Here is a 19,990-nt window from a genome sequence, read left to right on the forward strand (position 1 = left end):
GTTTTTTACTCCTCTACACGCTCCCGAAGTTTTGCCATTTAATTTGGAAACACCCTGTATATACTCATACATTTATTGTGCTTTATTTATATAATATATATTATTTATATTTATGGATAAATATACATATGTATGTATACAGGATGGATCACTTTAATTTATCTAGTCGATTTTCTCAAAATCTGTAAGTTTAAATGCACGTGATTAACTCTACATATTACCGGTAAAAATTTGTACTGTAAATTTTATCTCATTTATTAAAAGATATTTACTTGAATGCGTCTGCGTGTTTATTCTTCCGCGATAAAAATCGATAAAAATTCATCAAAATGGCCGAGCGAGACGAAACACGACGACGGGCGATCGTAATCGCGCGGGTTTATATCAGTCGACGACCGACTTCTTTTCTCATTATATCTAAAGCGATTGAAACGCGGTCGTTATTATCGTTATGATCGTCGGGATGGCACATGAGCTCCCCGAAGATCCGGCAAACGATGATCCACAGAACGCCACGCGATTTCTATAATCGTACCTGTCCTCGCGGAAAATAATGGACGAGAGAAAGAAAGAGATAGAATTACGCAAGGTATGATTATGCGTTTGATGCGCGCGTGTGTCGCAATATTCCCTCGGAGATGCACGAAGGTGATCACGTCCCAGGCTTTTCTCCATCGTTCTATCGTCGAGCGTTTATTATGTAGCGCATATTGTATAATGCAGTGTAATTTGCATTTTGTGAACGCGTGCAATTTCTGGTGAAAAGTTTTCTTGAAATTCTTCACGTAATTTTTCGGAATTTCCATATACATTTGAGAATTTTTCACAATTTTTATGTAATTTTATAACGTCCTGATTTTTAGAAAATTTTTTAATGCAAATTGAAACATTTTTTAGAAATGCTAAGAAAGTCTACAGCTTTTCTAAAATTCTTTATGTAAGTGCAATTTTTGGAATATTCTAAAATTTCTCATTCTATAATTTTCAAAAAAAAAAAAATTATAAAATCTGAAGTAATATAATTATAAAACTCATTCCATAGTTATATATTAATTAATAGCTTAATAATCTTGGCTATATAACTTCATGCGGTTAATAATAGCTTAAATAATCACTTTATGCAACTAATTAGCTATATATAGGGTGGACCATTTTAATTTATCACGTCGATTTTTTCAAAATCTGTAAGTTTAAGGCAAAAATGTTTCAGACCAAAGTTTTATAGTTTCAAAGGGGAAAGAAGTTGGTGACCTTGGTTGACCTTGCGAAGATGTCCTTAAGATCAAGTCAAGGTTACCAAAAATTTTTTTAATGGAACCCCCCCCCCATTTTTCATTGCATATTCTTGTAGAAAATAAAATAGCAGCGCATTAATGACAGAAAGAGAGACAAAAGTAGAGCAATAAACAATTTAAAGCAGGAGAGTGAGGATAGATGAGTGAGATAGAAACAATGTTTGTAAACCAAATCCCCTTCTTGGCTTTTATAAATGCTTAACAGAATAAGTTCTAATTTAATATACGTTTACATTTAGTAAATATTAATTAGACTACTATTGAAACAAATTTATTAAAATGTACTTTTTTCCAGTGCATTATAACATATACATCTTACATATATACATATATTATATATGGCAGTGATATATTCAGTTGATGAGTAGTTATAATAATTAATCACAATTTCTAATAATTAAGTTAAATAACAATGGCGATAATTTCGCGGTAAGAAACGTATGATAAACCGAAGAGGAAAAAGACAGTTTATACGATTGACGGAACTTCCGAAGATTTCGATGGTAAATTTCTTCGGGGAAGGGAAAGCCAGTTTATTGGCCGGCTGGTCAGGGGTCGCGGTTGATAAGCAGTGATAATGTCTCTCGCTCAGTCTAAACTAGTCAGTTCCGACAGCGATTCGTGTGAGCGAGCTACTGCGCGTCGTCGCGGTTCACCGCGACCGTATCCAGGCTTCGAAAGCGGAGCCTCCAGGGACTCCGGGTGCAAATTAACGCTCGAGGAATCCGCGAGTTCGCGCAAGAACGGTATTTCTCTTTTTGGAACTCGGAGGTGTCTCCTCCGAGATGCGATAGCGAGGTATGAGCAAGGACGATTGCTACGTCAAGAAATATGGATACGCGTTCAACAACGTAAGTACTCGTGCTATCAGTGTGGGAGATCTGATTGACGTCTTTAGAATTAGAATAAATAAAGAAAGAGAGAAAGTATTGAAATTGACAGAAGAAAATTAATATTCCTTTCTGTTCCTAATTATTTCTCTGAATTTCTTCTCAATTTTTTTTTTAACGAATTGAAATTATTGAGAACACGAGTTTTCGTAATTACAATTTGTTTTTAATTTATTGTTAATTATTTGTGCTCGTACAGAAAACGGTTTTGCTGGAGTATCTAAAAAAATTTAGTTTATAGATACGAATTTGAAAATAATTTTGCTGAACTACTTAAATAATTATAAATAATAATAAAAAAAACTGTAATAAAAATATAGATGTCAAAGTTAAGACACTACAGGACTTCTATTGATTTAAACTATAAAAAACAAACATAAAAGGTCGTTAGAGTCGACGCAATTAATTAACACAAAAATTCAATCAATAAATTCAACTGAAAATACATTGCTTCACAAACTGTACGTTTCAGCTCCAAATTGTGAGCCTTAACAGTACAAATAATAAACATATAATTGTAACATATAACGATAGATATGTATTCTAGAAAAAAGAAATAGATCTTAATTTAATTTGCTGCAGTCACAAATGAAACAAATAGTATTCTTTAATTTAAAACGTTACAAAATAATTATGGACGCTCAAGCATGACGAGTAATGTTGCAAAAAATTTGAACATTCTAACAACTCGCAACTTGAATGTCCTACATAATAAACAAATATTAGTTTCAAAATATTAATTTCAAATTTTAAAATAATTAAATAAAGAGATACGTCGGGCAAATAAAAGTTAGGAGCAGTTAGTAGGGCACGATTTAAATCTATTATCAATTATATTCAATTACGAGCTTCAAACGTTTCGACTCACTTTTGAGCCATCATTGGTGATCATAAATAATATCTGTTTAAAGCCCTACTTTAGCAAACCTTCATGATCTCCATTCTACATAATTATTTTGATGGTCCATTAATAAAATTATTTTCGGATCTGTATCTAAATTTTTAGATACTTCAGCAAAGCTGTATGTCTTTCCGTATATTATAATTATTGAGCTGAAATAATGTTTTACGAAATCGAACGAAATCGGCGGATATATACGGGTCTGAATAATCGCGTTATCGGGAGTTATCATTCGCCAATCGTCTCGATTTATTCCGATGCCACTCGGCAAATTTTACGATGCTGGTGTTGCAGCTACATTCGAGAAACCGATTAAATCCCTCATAAAGGGATCCCATTAATATCGACGTTGGCGAACGGACACGGTCGATCGTCTCTAATCGGGTCGTTGACTGTCGTTTGATCCTCGAGCGAATGCGGTGAAAGTCGCGTAACGAGTAACGTTAACAAGCCCCTTCCCTTTGTTGCTAAAAACAAGAAAAAGATAAAAACGCGAGCCAATCTCGAAGTGCGATCTCAAGAGGCATCAGTTATCTCGAAGATATATAGCGACTCGCGAAGTCAATCGAGCACTTTAAAAATTGCAGAATATTATTTAGAAATACGTTCTATTGTTGCTACAAATCTATTATTATTATTATCTTTTCCTTTTATGCAACTTTTGAAACGCTCCGTCGCGATTTCGCGATCAGCTGTGCTTTCACCGAGATACGTACGTTGCTTGTGTCTTCGCGAAAGTTAATTATTAATATATGTCATCGTTAAACCCGTGTCACACTACACAGTAGAAATTGAAGATTGCGAATTAGATATAAGAATTCGATCAGTCGAATAATTTTTATTTTAATCCGTTTCAATGCCAATAAAAAGGTGACTGTTAGGCTAAGAATCGGTGCTATAATTAGTGCGCTATAAATATTTAATAAAAAAAGAAATTTTCCATGTATTACATAATAAAAGAACATTCTTTTATTATATGACCAAACGCTGAACATCAGTTGTAATACATGTAAAATTTTTTTTTTATATAATATTTGGCGCACTAATTACAACGCCGATGCCTAACAGCCCTAATTTTCATTTCTTTATTGTTGTTGAGAGAGAGAAACATAAAGAATCTAATATTTTTTTAATTATTTAATTCGTGGTCTGATTGGCTAAATTCTACATGAAAAGCACGATTTTGCCGAAGTATCTAAAAATAAAAAAAATAAAAATTTAACTAAATATAGAAAATAATATGTTGTATTATCAAAATAATTAAGTAGGAAGCATGATGAGTAATGCTGCAAAAAATTTTGACATATAATAACCAGTTTGAAGATCCTATTACATAATTATTTTCAGATCTGTATCTAGCTAAATATTTACTTCAGTAAAACCGTTCTTTGCGTAAAATCTTCAATTTACAATTCTCAATCATCAATGCGTAGTGTGACAGGGACGATAACAGACGACGATGTCTGGATCCATATGGATTGATCCGATGGATCAACGGCGAAATCTCCCCTACCTCTCGGAAAACCAGATTCCTGAAGCATACGTAATCAACTTGATTTACTCCTTTCACTTTCCTCATATCCTAACGCATGTACAGCATTGACTGCGTTTCGATTATTGCCGTTGCAATGGCAAAAAAAAAGAATAATCTTTTCAAAATTCTTGTTTTACAGAATTCGTGATAATTACTGTCGCGATGGCATAAAAGATGCCTATTCAAAACTCCAGTTTTACAAACAGTAAAATACATTTTGTATTTGTGTTAAAACTGGTCCTTGTTAAAACTTTTGTGTTAAATTTTTAACATATACATATAACGTGATCGTGTTATTTGAATATTATGTGTTAAATTGATATATTCAACACTTCTAGTGTTAAAAATAACACAATTTATGACTAAATGAACAAATAACATAAAATAATATAAATACTTTAAAATATAAATTCTAAAATAAATAAATAAAATATATGTTAATTTAACATATTATAAAAATGTTAATTTTATTTAAAAATTATGCTTCCACAATTTGCTTACAAATTGTGTGTTTGTCACTTTCTAACATATCTACTTAATTCATCTTACGTTGAATTAACACAAAAATTTAGGTAGATCGGTTTTTTTTTAAAAACGCTGTTAGACCGATTTCACAATATATGGTAACCTAAAGATTCAAGGTAATCCAGAAATTCATGAATGAATTTCATTGATCAATCTGTTGGTAACCTTTAATCTTTAGGTAACCCTATATTGTGAAAACAGGCCTTAGAAATTTTTACAATATGAAATATGCTAAATATTCAACAACAATAAAAAGCGAAGAGTCGACTAAAGCTTATCGTAATTCAAAAAATACATATTTGAAATAAATTTAAATAACAAATATTCAAAATAATTTTGAAGCCATTATACAAATATAATATAATATAATAATATAATAATATAATAATTTACTACGTACTTTATATTATTACATATATTATAGGTATATCATATTTTATTTCTGAATATAATTGTTTTAAAAGACTAGTTTTAAAGATTAGGAAGACAAAACGATTAGGAAAACCTCTAACAGTATTTAGAGTTTAAAAGGAATTTAGTTAGGTCGAATTGGAGTCTAATTTTTACTGCATTTCATTTTATTTCCATAACGTATTAGATAGGTCGAGTTTGAATCCGGAAATATGAAATGGCACGTTAATCGGATGGTTTGCAGGATGTTTAAAACCGCTGACAGAGAGAGATAATTTTTATCCGGCAATAAATGTCGAAATACCGCAATATTCTTGCTGTACTTTTTTCAAACAGCGATATCGTAATATGTCTACGAATAATATTATTTTTGTTCTTCCTGCATATTTCACGTGAAACGTCTCGTTGTTGAAACGATGACGAATAAGAAACCTTTTTGTATTTCTTATTTATCAAGTTGAATAAACTGACATCTTTGACGATCAGGAAGTTTTTCGAGAAAACTATACAACAAAAGCACGCTCCAATCTAACGAAAAAAAATCTTTCTGAATAAAATATTCAAACAGATTATTTTAACTTTTTGATTTTAAGTTTTGAGTTTAAGAAATCAAAAATTTAAGAGATTCAAAAAATGCTACATCACACTTTACGTCGCAATTTTAGAAGTTTCTAAAAATTGTGGCAGATAAAACTCCAGCGAGAAATAACTGACAATTACATATCGAATTGATGTCGAAATAAAGGCTGTTACTTTTGACTTATTTCGAATATTCGAATTTTTTCGAAACTCCAAAAAATACGTGCGAATGATGAATTCATTCAGGAAATGCTAAAAATATTTATAAGAATTAATTAATTAATATATATATATATATATATTGAAAAAATGTGATATTCTTAAAAAAATTGGAAGTATTTTTTAATATTAATTCATGTAAATATAAGAATATAATGCTTAACAAAACAATCCATTTAAGAAAATTAAAACAGTAAAAATAAATTTATTCTCAAATGAATAAACAAAAGAATAGTAAATTAATATGAACGTTTTGGCTTTACTGATTGTAAGCATTTCTTAACATAAAACAATAATTTTAAGAATGGAAAATCGAGACAAAATCTTAAAATTGATGAAAGTAGTTAATCTTACATATTTTTTAATTTAACGACGTAATAATAATTTAACAACATAAAAACATTCGAAACTTCGAAGTTTGAAGTACCGAAGATTTTAAATGTCGAAGCTTCGAATCTTTAAAGTTCAAAGCCTTCGAAACAAATCAGCCTTAATCGGAATTATCACATCGACGTCGATTAGATATCAATTCCATAAGTCATTTCTGTCTGGGAACATATCTTAAAAATAAATAAGGAGAAGTACAATAGCAATGAGAATCAAGCGCAGTAATTGGATTTTAAAATATATCAATTAAATGAATATGATTTCGTTGCAGGATCCAAAATCACTCGGTCTTTCAACCACTGTGAGACATACGTATGACTTTCCAAGTGGAGTTGAGACAATAATTATTATACATGTACAAGAAATTTATCTATCGATGATGGCTCGGAATGATGCCGGAACGTTTGTAGATTGAATCGTAATAAATCACCACTAAGAATTTGGTTGCGCTCCAATTACTACGCTTGACTCTCATTGCCATTGTACTTCTCCTTATTTATATATTTTTAATATTAGAGAGTCTTATTTGGTTATTTCTAACATTTCTTGAGCTTTCGAGCGTAAAGAAACAATAATAATTTTTCTTTCCTTTATATTAAACCGCATTATCTATCATGCGACAAAGATGATGATGTTTACCTCTTGGATCCATTTTCCAGATGGATTCGCCCTCGAGATTTGAGCTGGCGACGAAGACAGCGGAGATGCACCGGCACGCTGCCGGTGAAACCACGGAGCTGGGCGAGGTGAAGGCGACCGCGCCGAGCAGCAACGTCGCGACGTCGATGCCTTCGACGGCGCACACCAGCGGCAGCGACGCGACGCCCTGCAAGAACGGCAACTGCAAGGTCTGGAGGAGCAGCCGAGTCGGAGGCAGCGAGCAGCGCACCGAGAGTCCCTGGCACTCGCTCAAAACCGTCTTCCTGGTCTCCGTGATCGTGGCATTCCTCCTCTGGATCATCGTCTACACCCTGCTGGACCAGTATCGGATCTTGTGATCGGGATCATCCTCGCTCTACAAATCCTGCAGTGTCCTCGCGATCGCGAATCAGCGATGAATTCTGCGACCTCGTGATTTATGGGTGATATCGGATCTTGGTGGTGATCCCGCTGGTGTTGAGATCGCGATTTGTAATCGGATCCACGCGACTTCCATGTTCTCCATTATAATCGCTAGTTTGCGGGTCCTGTGACTTCCGCAGGTTCCCAAGTAAACCACACGGAAAGAACGATTTTGCTGAAGTATCTAAATATTTAGTTACTCTCTAAAACTTTTTGAGTAAACCTCACTTTTAAAGATTGAAATTTCAATCACTCTTGAAGACTGGTTCAATTTTCATTCTTAGGAATGAGAGTTTCCACTCTAAAGAATTTGGAGAGGATACTTCAGTAAAACTGTAACTAACAGTAATGAATGATATAATTTCACACTCAACAATAAAATTTAATATGACACATATGTTTTTTGAATATAATATATGTTACATTGTTGAATGTGAAATTGTAACGTTGATGTTACTGACGTTTATTTTTTTTGGGTTGTGACTTTGTGATCGTGATTTATAATTCGATGTTGAATTCTTCTTTGTGATTTTGTGATCATAATCCACTATTGGTATCGAGACTGGCAATCCATGCGGCGTGTTTTGCAGTTCTACGTAGTTTACTGCTATTGGGACCAACTGGAGTATGTATTTTCCACCATCGCTATCCTGCATCTCTAATTTTACAACATCCGCGCGTTCGTATTACAAATCATATTTGTGACGATTGTTCATCAAAACGAAACGTGAACAAATCTGTGGAGAAATTCGGAAGGAACGACCGAACGCTCAGGGAGTCAGTCCTCCCGGCAGCTAAAGGCTTTCATAAATCGGATTGTAATATTGTATATTTCGTACTGTTTTATAAATATTTGGCTCCTGTAAATATTCGAATAAAATACGGCGTTACACAGTACATTATTAGATTATTCGATCCCTTTATTATCATACTCGAGCAGATTGCGCGCTGAGTCTGGTTGTTAAAAAATTAAAAAGTACGGCAAATCCTCTTTTTACACAGAGTTGTAAATAATACTGAGAGAGACGCGATTCTTAAGAAAGATCTTTAAAAATTGCGCGGACCTTAGTAAATCTACAAATCGTTATAGATCAAAAAATTCGTTCGCCTTCTCTTTTTATGATACTTATACGCTAATCAGACAAATAAATGAACGAACGTTTTGATCAAAGCGGCTTAATGGCTCCACGTTTTTTGGCCGGGATTATAATAGGCAAGGATCTCAAAACGACACGTAATGTAGAGAAGAAGAGGGTAAATTAAATCGTTAAAAGATATCATGGGCCACGAGAGAATTATATAGACGCTTTGCGTTTTATGGTTACAGAATTCTTCGTTATTTTTCTCTTCTCTTGCTCTCGAATCAAACAAGTCCCCTTCTTCTCTACATAGCATCGCGATAAAATTGTCGTTGGTAAAAAAATATGACTGCGCACGCATGATCGAGCATGTATCTCGCGAGACAACCACACAGCAACGGGCTCAGCGAATCGCGATCCGCGGTAGACGACAACGTTATCGTTGTTGAGAACAAGCGATCTGAGACAATTGGAAGCCAGCAGTCTCAATCGCAACCGCAGCCACAACCGCAACCGCAGTTACAATTGCAGCCACAGTCGCAGTTGCAGTTACAGCCACAGTCGCAATCACAGTTACAGCCACAGCAACAACCACAACTGCAGCCACAACCGCAACTGGAGCCACAATCGCAACTGCAATCACAACCGCAACCGCAGTCGCTAACGCCGTTGACGACAACAACAACGTCGCCGACGAACACACGAGATCGAGAGACGGATCCGATGCGACAGCATCCAAGCGCGTGGAGATTGCGGGACGACGATAACGACGATGACGACGATGACGACGAGAACGAGGAGGAGCAAGTGGACGACAACGTGATTTATTCCTGTCCACTTTCGTACGCGGTTCTTGTCGAATGAGCGAGTAACAATTGTGCGTATTTTTCAGTTCTCCGCGACGACGGAAAGACGCATGCCACCGAGAGTGATCTTGGTCGGCTGGGACAGCTTCCGCACGAAGCTGCTGCTATTCCTGATCGTGTGCCTTCTCATCTGGGCCTGCGTCTTTTTTCCTCTACTCGGCACGTGAATACCGGCCTCTCGCTCCTCCTCTTTCACCTCGTTACTCCTCTTCCTTCTCCTTTAACATCCCTCAGTCGCGAAATGATGACATCGAGTACACTTAAATCGATACGGCAATTCGATGCGGCGACATTCAACACGATCACACATACATACTTTCACGCGTTTACATTTGCATATATATTATATATATGTATATATATATATTACGTCCAATATATATAATAACTTTACATTTTTGGTATTCAATATTTACATGTTATATACGTCTAATCATAAATATATTAATTTACGTAGTGGCCTTCGCGGAGAAGTAAACAGCTCATCTCCGAACCATCTTAAAATTTATTTACTTCTCTTTTCTCTCTTTTTTTTAATAGAAATCATACGCTCATTGCAAAATCTCCATGGCTTTATATATGCCTCCATAATACACAATTTTAGTATTTTCTTTTTTAAATAATTATCGACGAACGTAGGTTTAAGACGGCTTGAAAATGGCTTTTCGGTTTGCGAGAGACAGAGGAGACTTGAACGAATCCGTCTCTGTCGCACCCGTTCAAGTTCCCGCAATATTTTTTCCGCAATATTACGCGATTACTATGTCGATTACTATCCTCCTTGGGATCCGGTCGCACGGTTTAATCAACCGCAATCCCTTGGAAAGTCCGCCGCGCGATCTTCATCGCGCAATTACGCTACATTTCTTATTTACGGAACACTTTCGTTGTGTTAACATATGTCGTTATATGAATGCCGTTGTTCTCTTTCTTTCTCTTACGTACTTACGATGTTAAATATCTCTCGTTTCGTAGTCGTTTGCTCTAGATGATAATAATATCGACTTAATACGGTATAGTTTCTATATACAGAATGAGTCAACCAGAAGCGGAATCTTTAAGGATCTCCCGTGAATTCGAAGACAAAAAAATATGTGCAACGCAATTTAGTTGGCTCTATCGTGGTCAACTCGAATGTTTGCAGGTAACAGAACTGTAATTGATTAAAAATATAAAAATCAAAATATAATTAATCAACGTCTTGTTTCCTTCAATAATTAATAGTGTACTGCATAGTTTTTTTTTCAAATTCAAAGGAAAAAAACCGTTTCATTTCCCTTGACTCACCCTGTCTGATCTTATAAACGATTTTCGTAACGTACACGCGATAATGCGATCATAACATTTTCTATAATCGATGTCTTACAAGTATAGCTTACATGTACTACTAATTTGGCATGTAACAACCGTGACTGTGCGTTTATATACGAGCAACCGATATTGCAAGATTTACCGAATCCTCCTTTTCGTACACAATATCCCGTGGCAACGTCCAAATAAACTTCATTTATGAATTCTTTTTATGAAAAAAACATTTCATTAAATCCTATCTCATGACTCATAATTTTTAGTCATCTCAAAGTCTTAAATAATTTTTTTTATTAAAGATCCGATTTGAATTTCTTCTTCTTATTCCCCTGGATGGACTTCCGGTCCACCATAGAAAGGTCGCAATACCATGAATAAAAAACGGAATAGCCGTTAGCCTTTCCGTTTGAATTAAAAATTTTAATTTTGAAAGAAGAGAACAAGATGTTATTGTCCAACCGCGTTCTTAAAACTTGACTTACATGCCTCGATTTCGGATGTAATTCCAAAAGAATAGCCCAATGTTTTCATCAAGAAAAAATGGACTATAGATTGCAAAAAGAATTCATAAGCCAGACGCGTCGTGGAACATCCTGCGTACGTTACGCTGTTAGTCACGCGATGGTGATCGATGGGATAGGTTTCCGAAGTGTCTAAGTCGTATTTCTAATAATTCGGAATAAATACAAGTAATGGTGGATACGATTCGTGTGAAAAACGTCTCGATCAATCGAACGAAATTATCGAGCACGCAAGAAAAGTTAATTAAAATATCGCGGGGCAAGAGTAAATGCGTCTGGAATGCCACGATAGTGTTTATTACGCGAGAGTAACCGAAGTTAAACCGGTACGTTCAACGGAATAAAATTAAAAGTGCGTTCTCATATAATCCCTCCCTCTTTCAATGTAACTTAATTAATCGTTCTGTTACACAGAAAAGTGATAAAATTTCACGACTATAAAACAGTGAAAAACGAACACTTGAACTACAATATGACGAGAATAAATAAATCTTTGTACGTGTATGTGTGTACGTGTGTTTGTGTTACTACATACGCAATTTTGCGCGAGGAAGATATTTCGAGTTCGATACTCCTGAGCGTCGGTATTAAAATTTAAAAAAAAAGGATCGTATATATTCGCGAACGAGATAAATTTAATATTTCCTAAACGTCGAACATTAGGATAAAATCGTCGTCCAGGTTTGTGACTATACGTATAATATTTGGGGTAACAACCAACGCGAAAACGTATTTCACGCGCGAGAAAAATAATACCGTTCCGACATTCCTGAAAGCGTCGAGTTAGATTATAATAAAGTAAAAAAATAAAAATTAAAGTTTATATCCGCGGCTTGTACGTCAGAGTGACGTGAAACGTTTTGACGTCCATCTCCGTGCAATCCTGCGGCCCAATGACACCGTCGCCGCTGGTACGCGACGGCACGCGCGTCTCTTTGCTCGCGTGCTCCTCGAAGATATCATTGTGGCTGCTGTCCATCATCTTCTCGGCAGACTGCTGCTGATCCGCCGCCATCACGCGCACGATCTTCACGTTCTTGATCGTCTCTAGGGAACGCGACTTGGACGCCTCCGTCACCATCGCTGCCGCGGCCGCTGTAGCCGAGCGGCCCGCTCCTTTAGTGCCGTTCTCTTTGTTGCGACGAGACGAGTTGCGATGCCAACGTTGCTTCTCCCTGGAGGAATTTCTCCGAAGACTCGGCCGCTTCACCGATTCTGCGCTGGCGCTCAAACCCGTAGCTGTATTCAAAGACTTCATTGAACAAAGATTCAAGGACAGAGGCTGCTTTCCTTTTCAAAGACAGTCAACACAAGCTTCGTTCTGTCCTTCTTGACATTCAGTAAATAATAAAAAAATTATGTTGACTGTGTCTCCTAAAAGAAAAGCAGCCAGAAACAGGTGTTTGATGATATCCGAAAATTTAAGAAACCAGAAAAGAAAAAATATATAAACGTTTAAATATATAAACGTAAAAATAATTAAATCATAACGGTATTATTAAAATCTATATACTAAAAATAATCTGATTAATACATAAGATTAAAAAGCAAAAATTGTATCAATTTTCTTCTTTCTGGCTATCAAAGGAATCTCTTAAATCACGATGGTTGTTTACCGATATTGCCAGAGGAAGACCGATTGGAACCTCGTAAAATGTGTAACGCCGAGGGATCACTGTCCGAGGCAACTATAGGCGTGAGAAACCATTCAGATCTAGTTCGCATTCGTGCGGCTTGCCTCTCATGAACCTGCATGTTAATTGCAATAGCATTTATTTATGGTTCAATTGTCTGTTTGTCTACATTGAGATACGATCGTCTTACCTGCGGCAGGTAGCTGAGACTCTTGGTGCTCTCGGCGTAGCGATTTACCGCGCGAAGTTCTTCCAGCGTCATACCCAGTGTCCCATGCTTAGAATGTTGACTGCCGTTACTGGATGAACGACTGGGTACCTGTAATAATATAATCTACTTTCTATGCTGCTTCGAATATTTTTTGCATTACGATTGCGACGCAATGCGAGACTATGATCGCGATTTCTTATCGATAGATGGTTTTATACCTGGAACAAGCCGTTTTCCTCTAAGCTCACCGAGAGACGCGTGTAACTCTCGAGTAAGGTATTCTCTGGAATCATGCCTAATGATGACGCGAGGTTCACGGTCTCCGGCACGTGAATCAACGCCGGAGTTGACTGCGATTCCTCTTGATGCGACATACCTATGGTGTGAATTAAAAATTATTACGATATTGTATAGAGATACTTAGAATCGTTTTGTTGTTATTTGATATTGGATTAGATTGTCAGGAATAAAAAGATATTTCCCTTTTCTCATGCTATATGAAATTTTGGCCAAAAATATTAGACACTTTAATAATCATTTAAAATTTGTACTCAAAAATTGATTTATGGCATTTACTATAAATTATTTTTTGTTTCAAGAACCTTTTAAACTTGTGTATAATGCTAGTAATCAATAGATGACAATGTAAGTAAAAGAATTCCTAATGAATGATGAAAATATTAGTGCCTAATATTTTTTACCAAAGCTGTACAGTCGTTTTAAATTATTATTGAGTTAAATTATTATAATTACTTTCTTCTTAAAAGAGAGAGATGAAAGAAAAAAACTTTTTTATCGAATACGAGATGCATTGTAGAAAAAATGATGGCGCGAGAAAAGAAACATGATTCTCGATTTTCTGATGTCGCGATACGATGATAACAGCCAATATAATTACAGCAATAGTCGAGAATCTAAATGCTCAATTCAATGACATCAGATTCACTTACATTCTAAATTCAACTTCAATCCCCATTTTTCGCACTCGTATTGCAACCACGATTTTTCAGCCTCCAGCGACAGCTGTCCTAAAATTCATATGCTCAAGTCGTACACGCGCGATTAAATCGTCGCAAATAAAAATGCGCGCGCATACTTACTCGATACGAGAGTGTCCGGCGGATATCGGAAACTGAAGATCCAATCCTCCTCCACTTTTAATATCCGGCCGGTTATGCGCGCGTAATACTCGTAATTGTCCCTTCCAAATAGATTGGAAACGCCGAAATTGTCTATCATGAACTTGGTGATGCGGGTAGCAACCTGAAAATAAGTTGTTGACCATTAATGAAAAAAATAATGTTAAAATCCTCGAAAAAATGTCGATTCCTTTACAATAAATTTTTCCCGAGCCGTTCAATTCGCAGACTGACAACCTTAAAAATTTGTGTTTATAAAAGACGGGTGCTTTCCAGCAAGAGAAACCGCTGGCACAATGAATTATGACAACCTCGTTGTTTGCTAATATTAAACAAAGATAAGATGATTCACTGTATTACACTTTGTCATTGTCTCTTACTGAAAAGCATCCAGTATGTACAAAAATAAAGAAAAAAGTAACAAGAAAAATTAAAAATACAGCTATTATAGAAAGATTATTCTTTTTCAGTTTAAATTAAATTATACAGAATAATTTTTAATGCTCGGATTAAAGTATATTAATGATATTAATGATTTTAAAAATAACAATAACTGATAGGAAAAGAAACTATCCGATCATGATAACAATAAAGATCAGGTCATTTCGCGTCAAGTACCTTAAATCTGAGAACATCCTCCATCTTAGCAGTCTTGCCGTCGCTGACACAACTATGAAAGAACGAGGGTGCCACGGACACCCCCAGGGCCTCACTAGTCATCCCCGTGTGCGCTCGCTCGCAATTTACTGCTACTATCCTGAATGTTCCAAACAGCAGTACCAGTAACCGTTGTGTGTATATCGGCATGGAGGTAATTAATCTACGCAGCGTAATTTCCACTTTGTAAAACCAACGGAACAACTAATCTCGAGAATAATGTAATGAGAAAGTATCGCAAGAAGTCATCACCTGTGTATCTGGTCCCGTTGTTGTTCTACACTATCTAGCTGGATTATGGTAAACAGTTGTTGCTCCGCCTCTTTACCGAATATTCCACCGGGTATCTTGCGCAAAAACTTCTTTAAAACGCTGGCTATCGTGTAATCGCTGAAATTATCCATGTTGACCAGATGTCCGGTTTGCAGGAAGTGTACCAGTTTCTTCATATTACCCTGGTGGCCAGGTGCCCGAAAGATATCTTTTCTGAGCGGAGCTTCCTTGTTCAGTTTTAATATAAGGACCTGGAATAAGGGAACATTATAATTATACATTATATTTGTATATTCATATATGAATATTACTAAGCATCAAGCTCAACTTTAACTGAAAATGGCTTTCTTCTTCTCTCATTTGTGTTTAAACTATCATTATTATTTTATAATTACTCTAAGTGTTTTAATCTTTCGTCTACAATTTGGATTTTTTCGTTCAACCCAAGTTTTTTTTACTGCTCTTACTTTTCAAAAAATGTAGAAAAATTCAGGATTACTTTTCAACATTTCTATTACCAAATGAATTTCTCAATTATTTTATAGAGATCTCAGCTCTCCTTTATTTCGCAAAAAGAGTGAAACTTTGCTTGTACGAAAAAACTCAAGAATAAAAATATATAAACCTCTTTTCACGCGCTACATATAGTTGTTATAAATTCTTACTAATTGTAAGTTAAATTATTTTGTTTCTAAAGGAGAGATATAAAAAAATCTTTTTATTGAATACAAGATGCATTGCAAATGGAAAATTAAAGTACAAGCGCATTTTGCGATGAAACATAATCGTTATTTACCAGTAACGGGCCAGGAATATCATTCTTGCACACTTCGTTCAGGGGTGCACCAAACTTGACCCTGCAAAAAGAAAGCAAGAAGTTTGCAAACGTTACTTTCTCAGCTAATGGGAATAATGTCGGTATTCGATTCCGACAAGACAATAGCGGGAAAATCGCATGAACTCTGGATGTGGCATATTAAAGCGAGTTTCTTTAAAATAGGCACGGGAAAATATGTATGTTGAATTAGAGGCGTCACGGCGATGCGTTTCATTGTTTGTTACACAAAATTGCGCTACCAAATATCGCTACTCTAGATTCGCTAAACAGCTTTCAACAAGTCAGCACTATTAACACGATGGATCTCTGAGTTGTCAATGCATATTAGTAACATACGATACACGTAATTTTCGCAAACTCTGCAATTACTTACAAATACTATCACGCATCTCCTCAGAGCATCAAACATGTAACGCAGAGTGCTGATAATATTTGCCCGACATATCGTTAAATATCAATTATCATATCTGTGAAAAAATTTAAAAGATCTTTATTACTCCGATTAATTTTCTTATCGACATGCTGTCTTACTATGCTTTTTATCTATATACTAAGTTAATGATCATCTACAAGAAATTGATTGTCTAACTGTGTGAACAATTGATTTAAATTTACGATTATATAAATACATTTTGTAATCAGACGATTTATGCTTTCTACTTATTGTTAAAAATATTGCAATCAAGATTTTTAGGAAATATATATTCGAATTATGTTCCTCTTTCTAATTAAATATACACAATAATAAAAAATTGGTGTAATTTTTTTAAATCATATGTCACTGTAAATATTATATCACAACTAATAAATTATATAATAATCTTTTTCCTTTCTCCCAAAAAATACATTTATGATTAGAATTAACAATTATATAAATATATTATATAATAATTATATAAATTTTTTATAATTAGACAAGTCACATCTTCTACTCTTTATTAAAGATATACCATTGTAACCAAGACTTCCTGAAAATTTATATTCGATAAGAAAGTGATATACGTTATTTTTTAAAATTATTTATTGCTGTACATATCTATTGTATTACAGCCAAATGAACTGTATATTTTTCCTCACCTTTTTCCTCACGTCCCAAAAAATACAAATCTATACAAAGTTTTTATACACGTGTATATAAATACAAAAAAAGGGCTGTTAATTTTAAAATAAACTTTCTAAAGATAAAATATTGATTAAAACAAGCAAAAGGTAAACATATTATTTTCGTAAAGCGATATACTAACTTTTCCAGGCGTCTCGGGTGCGGAGGCTCTGAGGAGGGATGTCCGCAGCTGGTTACAACATTTCCTAACGTAGCTGCGCGTCGATGCATTCTCTCTGTCCAGCTGCTCATTGTACAAAATCTAATGGCAATGACATGCGAGCACTATTCACTCTGGGCTCTTCGCTTCTTCCAGCAAAAGAAATGTCACGCTCTCCTCCCAAACTCGGATCTCTTCCGTGCCTCCTAATCCAATTTCTGAAAGCACATCATAAGATTTTTACTCGTCCTGCTCTCAGTTTCTAATTTCTGATGCAAATATGTGCCACGTTATAAGTTAGAAATACAACGTTCCTATTGTGTATATCCCTATTGTGAATCAATCACAAAGATAACTTTGAATTCGACCTCTTCACTCTGATTTATTATCATCGACATTCTCGAAACTTCCTAACTCAGGAATATTCGTGCAATTTTACCAACGTTAACACATGACCTTACTTAAACAAAACAGGTTTGTATGATAGATAAAGTTTCACTAATGAATAAAGGAGATATTCCATCGAATAGAGAAATATAATAATTACATTATTTCTGTATTGTCTGCCTTAAAAAAGATAAATTGGAAAAAAATAGAATCTCAAGAATCTTAGATACAAATCGAAATGATTTTGACAATTTGATCTTAATGTCCAGTGATTCACCAATATAAATGTGAGAATTATCGGGAAGAAAGAAGAAAACTATAAAAGAAGGAAGAGAATGAATGTTCACTTCTGCCAATGTAAATTAATTTGAATCTTGGTAAACTTTAAATTTACTTGTTACCTTTTTTTAATTCTAAGAATTAGAAAAAGATAAAGAGTAAACTAAACTCAGATTAAAGTTAATATACATTTGTAGAAATGAACATAATTTTTATTGTTAGAACTGGAGAAAGATAAAAAGTTAAACCGAGTCTTAAAGTTAACATGGATTTACTTTAATATCAGTATAACTTATTTGTTATCTTTTCCTACTTTTCTGAGACGTATGTCCATTTCTATATCAATATAGATTCTATATCAATATACCTTTAATCTCGGTTTAATTTCCTGTTTATCTTGTTCTGATTTTTAGAAAAGATAAAGAATAAAGTAATTGAGATTGAAGTTAATCCACATTTGTAGAAACAAACAATTCTAAACAAAATAAAAACAAAAAGTTAATGTTGGTCCCAATTAACTCTTTATCTTTTTCTAGTTCTAAAAATTAGAAAAAGAAAAAAGTGAACTGAACCCAGATTGAAGTTAATCTACATTGGTAGAAACGGACATTCATCTTTTTTTAATGTCCATTTTTACCAATGTAGACCAACTATAATCTTGTTTTTACTTTTTTTCTAGTTTAGAATTAGAAGAGGGAAAAAAGTAAATTAAATCAAGCCTTGGTAAAAATTTTTCTTATAACTTTTATACGAATTGAAACATTTTTCAAAAATACTCAGAAATATTCGGAAAGTTTACATCTTTTCTCAGAATTTTTCAAACATGTGAATTCTGAAATATTCTGAGATTTCTCATGCCATAATTTTTTAAAAATATTTTTTAATTTTTTTTTTAATTTTATAATATTTTCATCAGAAATTATACTTACAAAAAATCTTATCTTATCAAAAAATATATATCTACGATAATTCATAATTAACATATATGGAAAATTCTGAGAAAAGATGTAGATTTTCTGAGAAGTGTCCCAATTCGTATAAAAAATATGAGAAAGTTATAAAACTGTATGAAGAAATTCTGAGAAAAATTTTCACCAGGGACAATTAAAGTTAATCTACACCGAGAGACAGAAATGGTCACAATTCTTGTAGCTAGAAAAAAATGAAGTTAGTTGAACAGAGATTAAAATTAAATTACATTGATAAAAACGGTCATAATATTCACAGAGCTAGAAAAAAGCAATACGTTAAACTGACATTAAAATTAACTTAGAAGAAAAACAAATATAATAAGCGAGAGAGATGCAATCACGACATTATGAGAGACAAGAAGGGAGAGGAAGAGGAAATCTCACCGAGGCACCGAGCGACGACGGTGGAAATCCCCTCGTCGTCGGACGTTGAGCGAGCGCGAGCGTTTCGCGTCAGGGTTAACCTAATCGCGCGCGGAGACGAGGCAGCCGACGGGCGGTCGACATCGCGACGACGGGGAACGGGAAACGGACACGGACGGCGGAGGTGGTCGCTCCCGCACGCACCAGCGGCCGCGTCTACGTTTCCATGGAAATGTCGCGGCCGCGATGCCGGAGCAGCGCCGACGGCATCGTCTCGGCCGTGCCACGCCGCGTTACACCCACGTTACGGCACGCCAGGACCCGGGATACGGCACACCCGATCACACGTGTCTCTTCCTCGCCGGGGGCGGAGGAGGGGGGGAGGTGGGGAGGCCACCC

The 19,990-nt window shown here is 35.1% G+C and overlaps 3 protein-coding genes across 8 annotated transcripts in view; 2 read left to right on the forward strand and 1 right to left on the reverse strand.

The window, feature by feature from the left end:
* LOC108725823 (uncharacterized) overlaps window positions 1–7,987 on the forward strand; it is a 13,182-nt gene extending 5,195 nt beyond the window's left edge. For 2 of the 4 annotated variants that reach the window (XM_018453065.1, XM_018453074.1), the window contains exon 2: window positions 7,401–7,987. In XM_018453065.1, the coding sequence (XP_018308567.1) occupies window positions 7,401–7,739 (339 nt within the window). In that variant the 3' untranslated portion in view covers window positions 7,740–7,987. Of the gene's footprint in view, window positions 1–337; window positions 590–1,824; window positions 2,147–7,400 lie in introns of those variants that run through there. The other 2 variants (XM_018453088.1, XM_018453080.1) reach the window with 2 other exon arrangements.
* Window positions 7,988–9,251: 1,264 nt separating this feature from the next.
* Window positions 9,252–9,915, forward strand: LOC108725745 (nuclear transcription factor Y subunit beta-like). The gene is made up of 2 exons (XM_018452949.1): window positions 9,252–9,701; window positions 9,775–9,915. The coding sequence occupies exons 1-2, from the start codon at window positions 9,252–9,254 to the stop codon at window positions 9,913–9,915; spliced, it is 591 nt and encodes a 196-aa protein (XP_018308451.1).
* Window positions 9,916–10,951: 1,036 nt separating this feature from the next.
* On the reverse strand, window positions 10,952–19,962 carry LOC108725911 (Rho GTPase activating protein at 71E). 3 transcript variants are annotated; one of them, XM_018453234.1, is made up of 11 exons: window positions 19,613–19,962; window positions 17,574–17,809; window positions 16,288–16,348; window positions 15,471–15,742; window positions 15,180–15,381; window positions 14,523–14,685; window positions 14,373–14,450; window positions 13,641–13,798; window positions 13,402–13,530; window positions 13,194–13,326; window positions 10,952–12,816 (listed from the first exon to the last, which is right to left on the reverse strand). In XM_018453234.1, exons 2-11 carry the CDS (start codon window positions 17,681–17,683, stop codon window positions 12,398–12,400), a joined length of 1,725 nt encoding a protein of 574 aa, XP_018308736.1. In that variant the 5' UTR covers window positions 17,684–17,809; window positions 19,613–19,962; the 3' UTR covers window positions 10,952–12,397. The 3 variants fall into 3 exon arrangements, with proteins under 3 accessions (XP_018308736.1, XP_018308719.1, XP_018308728.1); XM_018453217.1 differs by having other exon boundaries at window positions 13,402–13,545; XM_018453226.1 differs by lacking the exon at window positions 19,613–19,962 and having other exon boundaries at window positions 13,402–13,545; window positions 17,574–17,851.
* Between the last annotated feature and the right edge of the window lie 28 nt (window positions 19,963–19,990).

This window comes from Mycetomoellerius zeteki, unplaced genomic scaffold, assembly GCF_001594055.1.
Source record: "Mycetomoellerius zeteki isolate Tzet28-1 unplaced genomic scaffold, Tzet1.0 scaffold110, whole genome shotgun sequence".
Taxonomy (NCBI): domain Eukaryota; kingdom Metazoa; phylum Arthropoda; class Insecta; order Hymenoptera; family Formicidae; genus Mycetomoellerius; species Mycetomoellerius zeteki.

Excerpts from the sequence above, each read along its gene's own strand:
- LOC108725911 (XM_018453217.1), bottom strand. The coding sequence starts at position 17,683 with ATGAGCAGCTGGACAGAGAGAATGCATCGACGCGCAGCTACGTTAGGA. Across the intron at positions 14,451-14,522 it reads GCCGGACACTCTCGTATCGA|GACAGCTGTCGCTGGAGGCT; the intron begins GTAAGTATGCGC and ends TATGAATTTTAG. Across the intron at positions 13,546-13,640 it reads AGGAAAACGGCTTGTTCCAG|ATTATATTATTACAGGTACC; the intron begins GTATAAAACCAT and ends CATAGAAAGTAG.
- LOC108725745 (XM_018452949.1), top strand. The coding sequence starts at position 9,252 with ATGTATCTCGCGAGACAACCACACAGCAACGGGCTCAGCGAATCGCGA. Across the intron at positions 9,702-9,774 it reads AGGAGCAAGTGGACGACAAC|TTCTCCGCGACGACGGAAAG; the intron begins GTGATTTATTCC and ends CGTATTTTTCAG.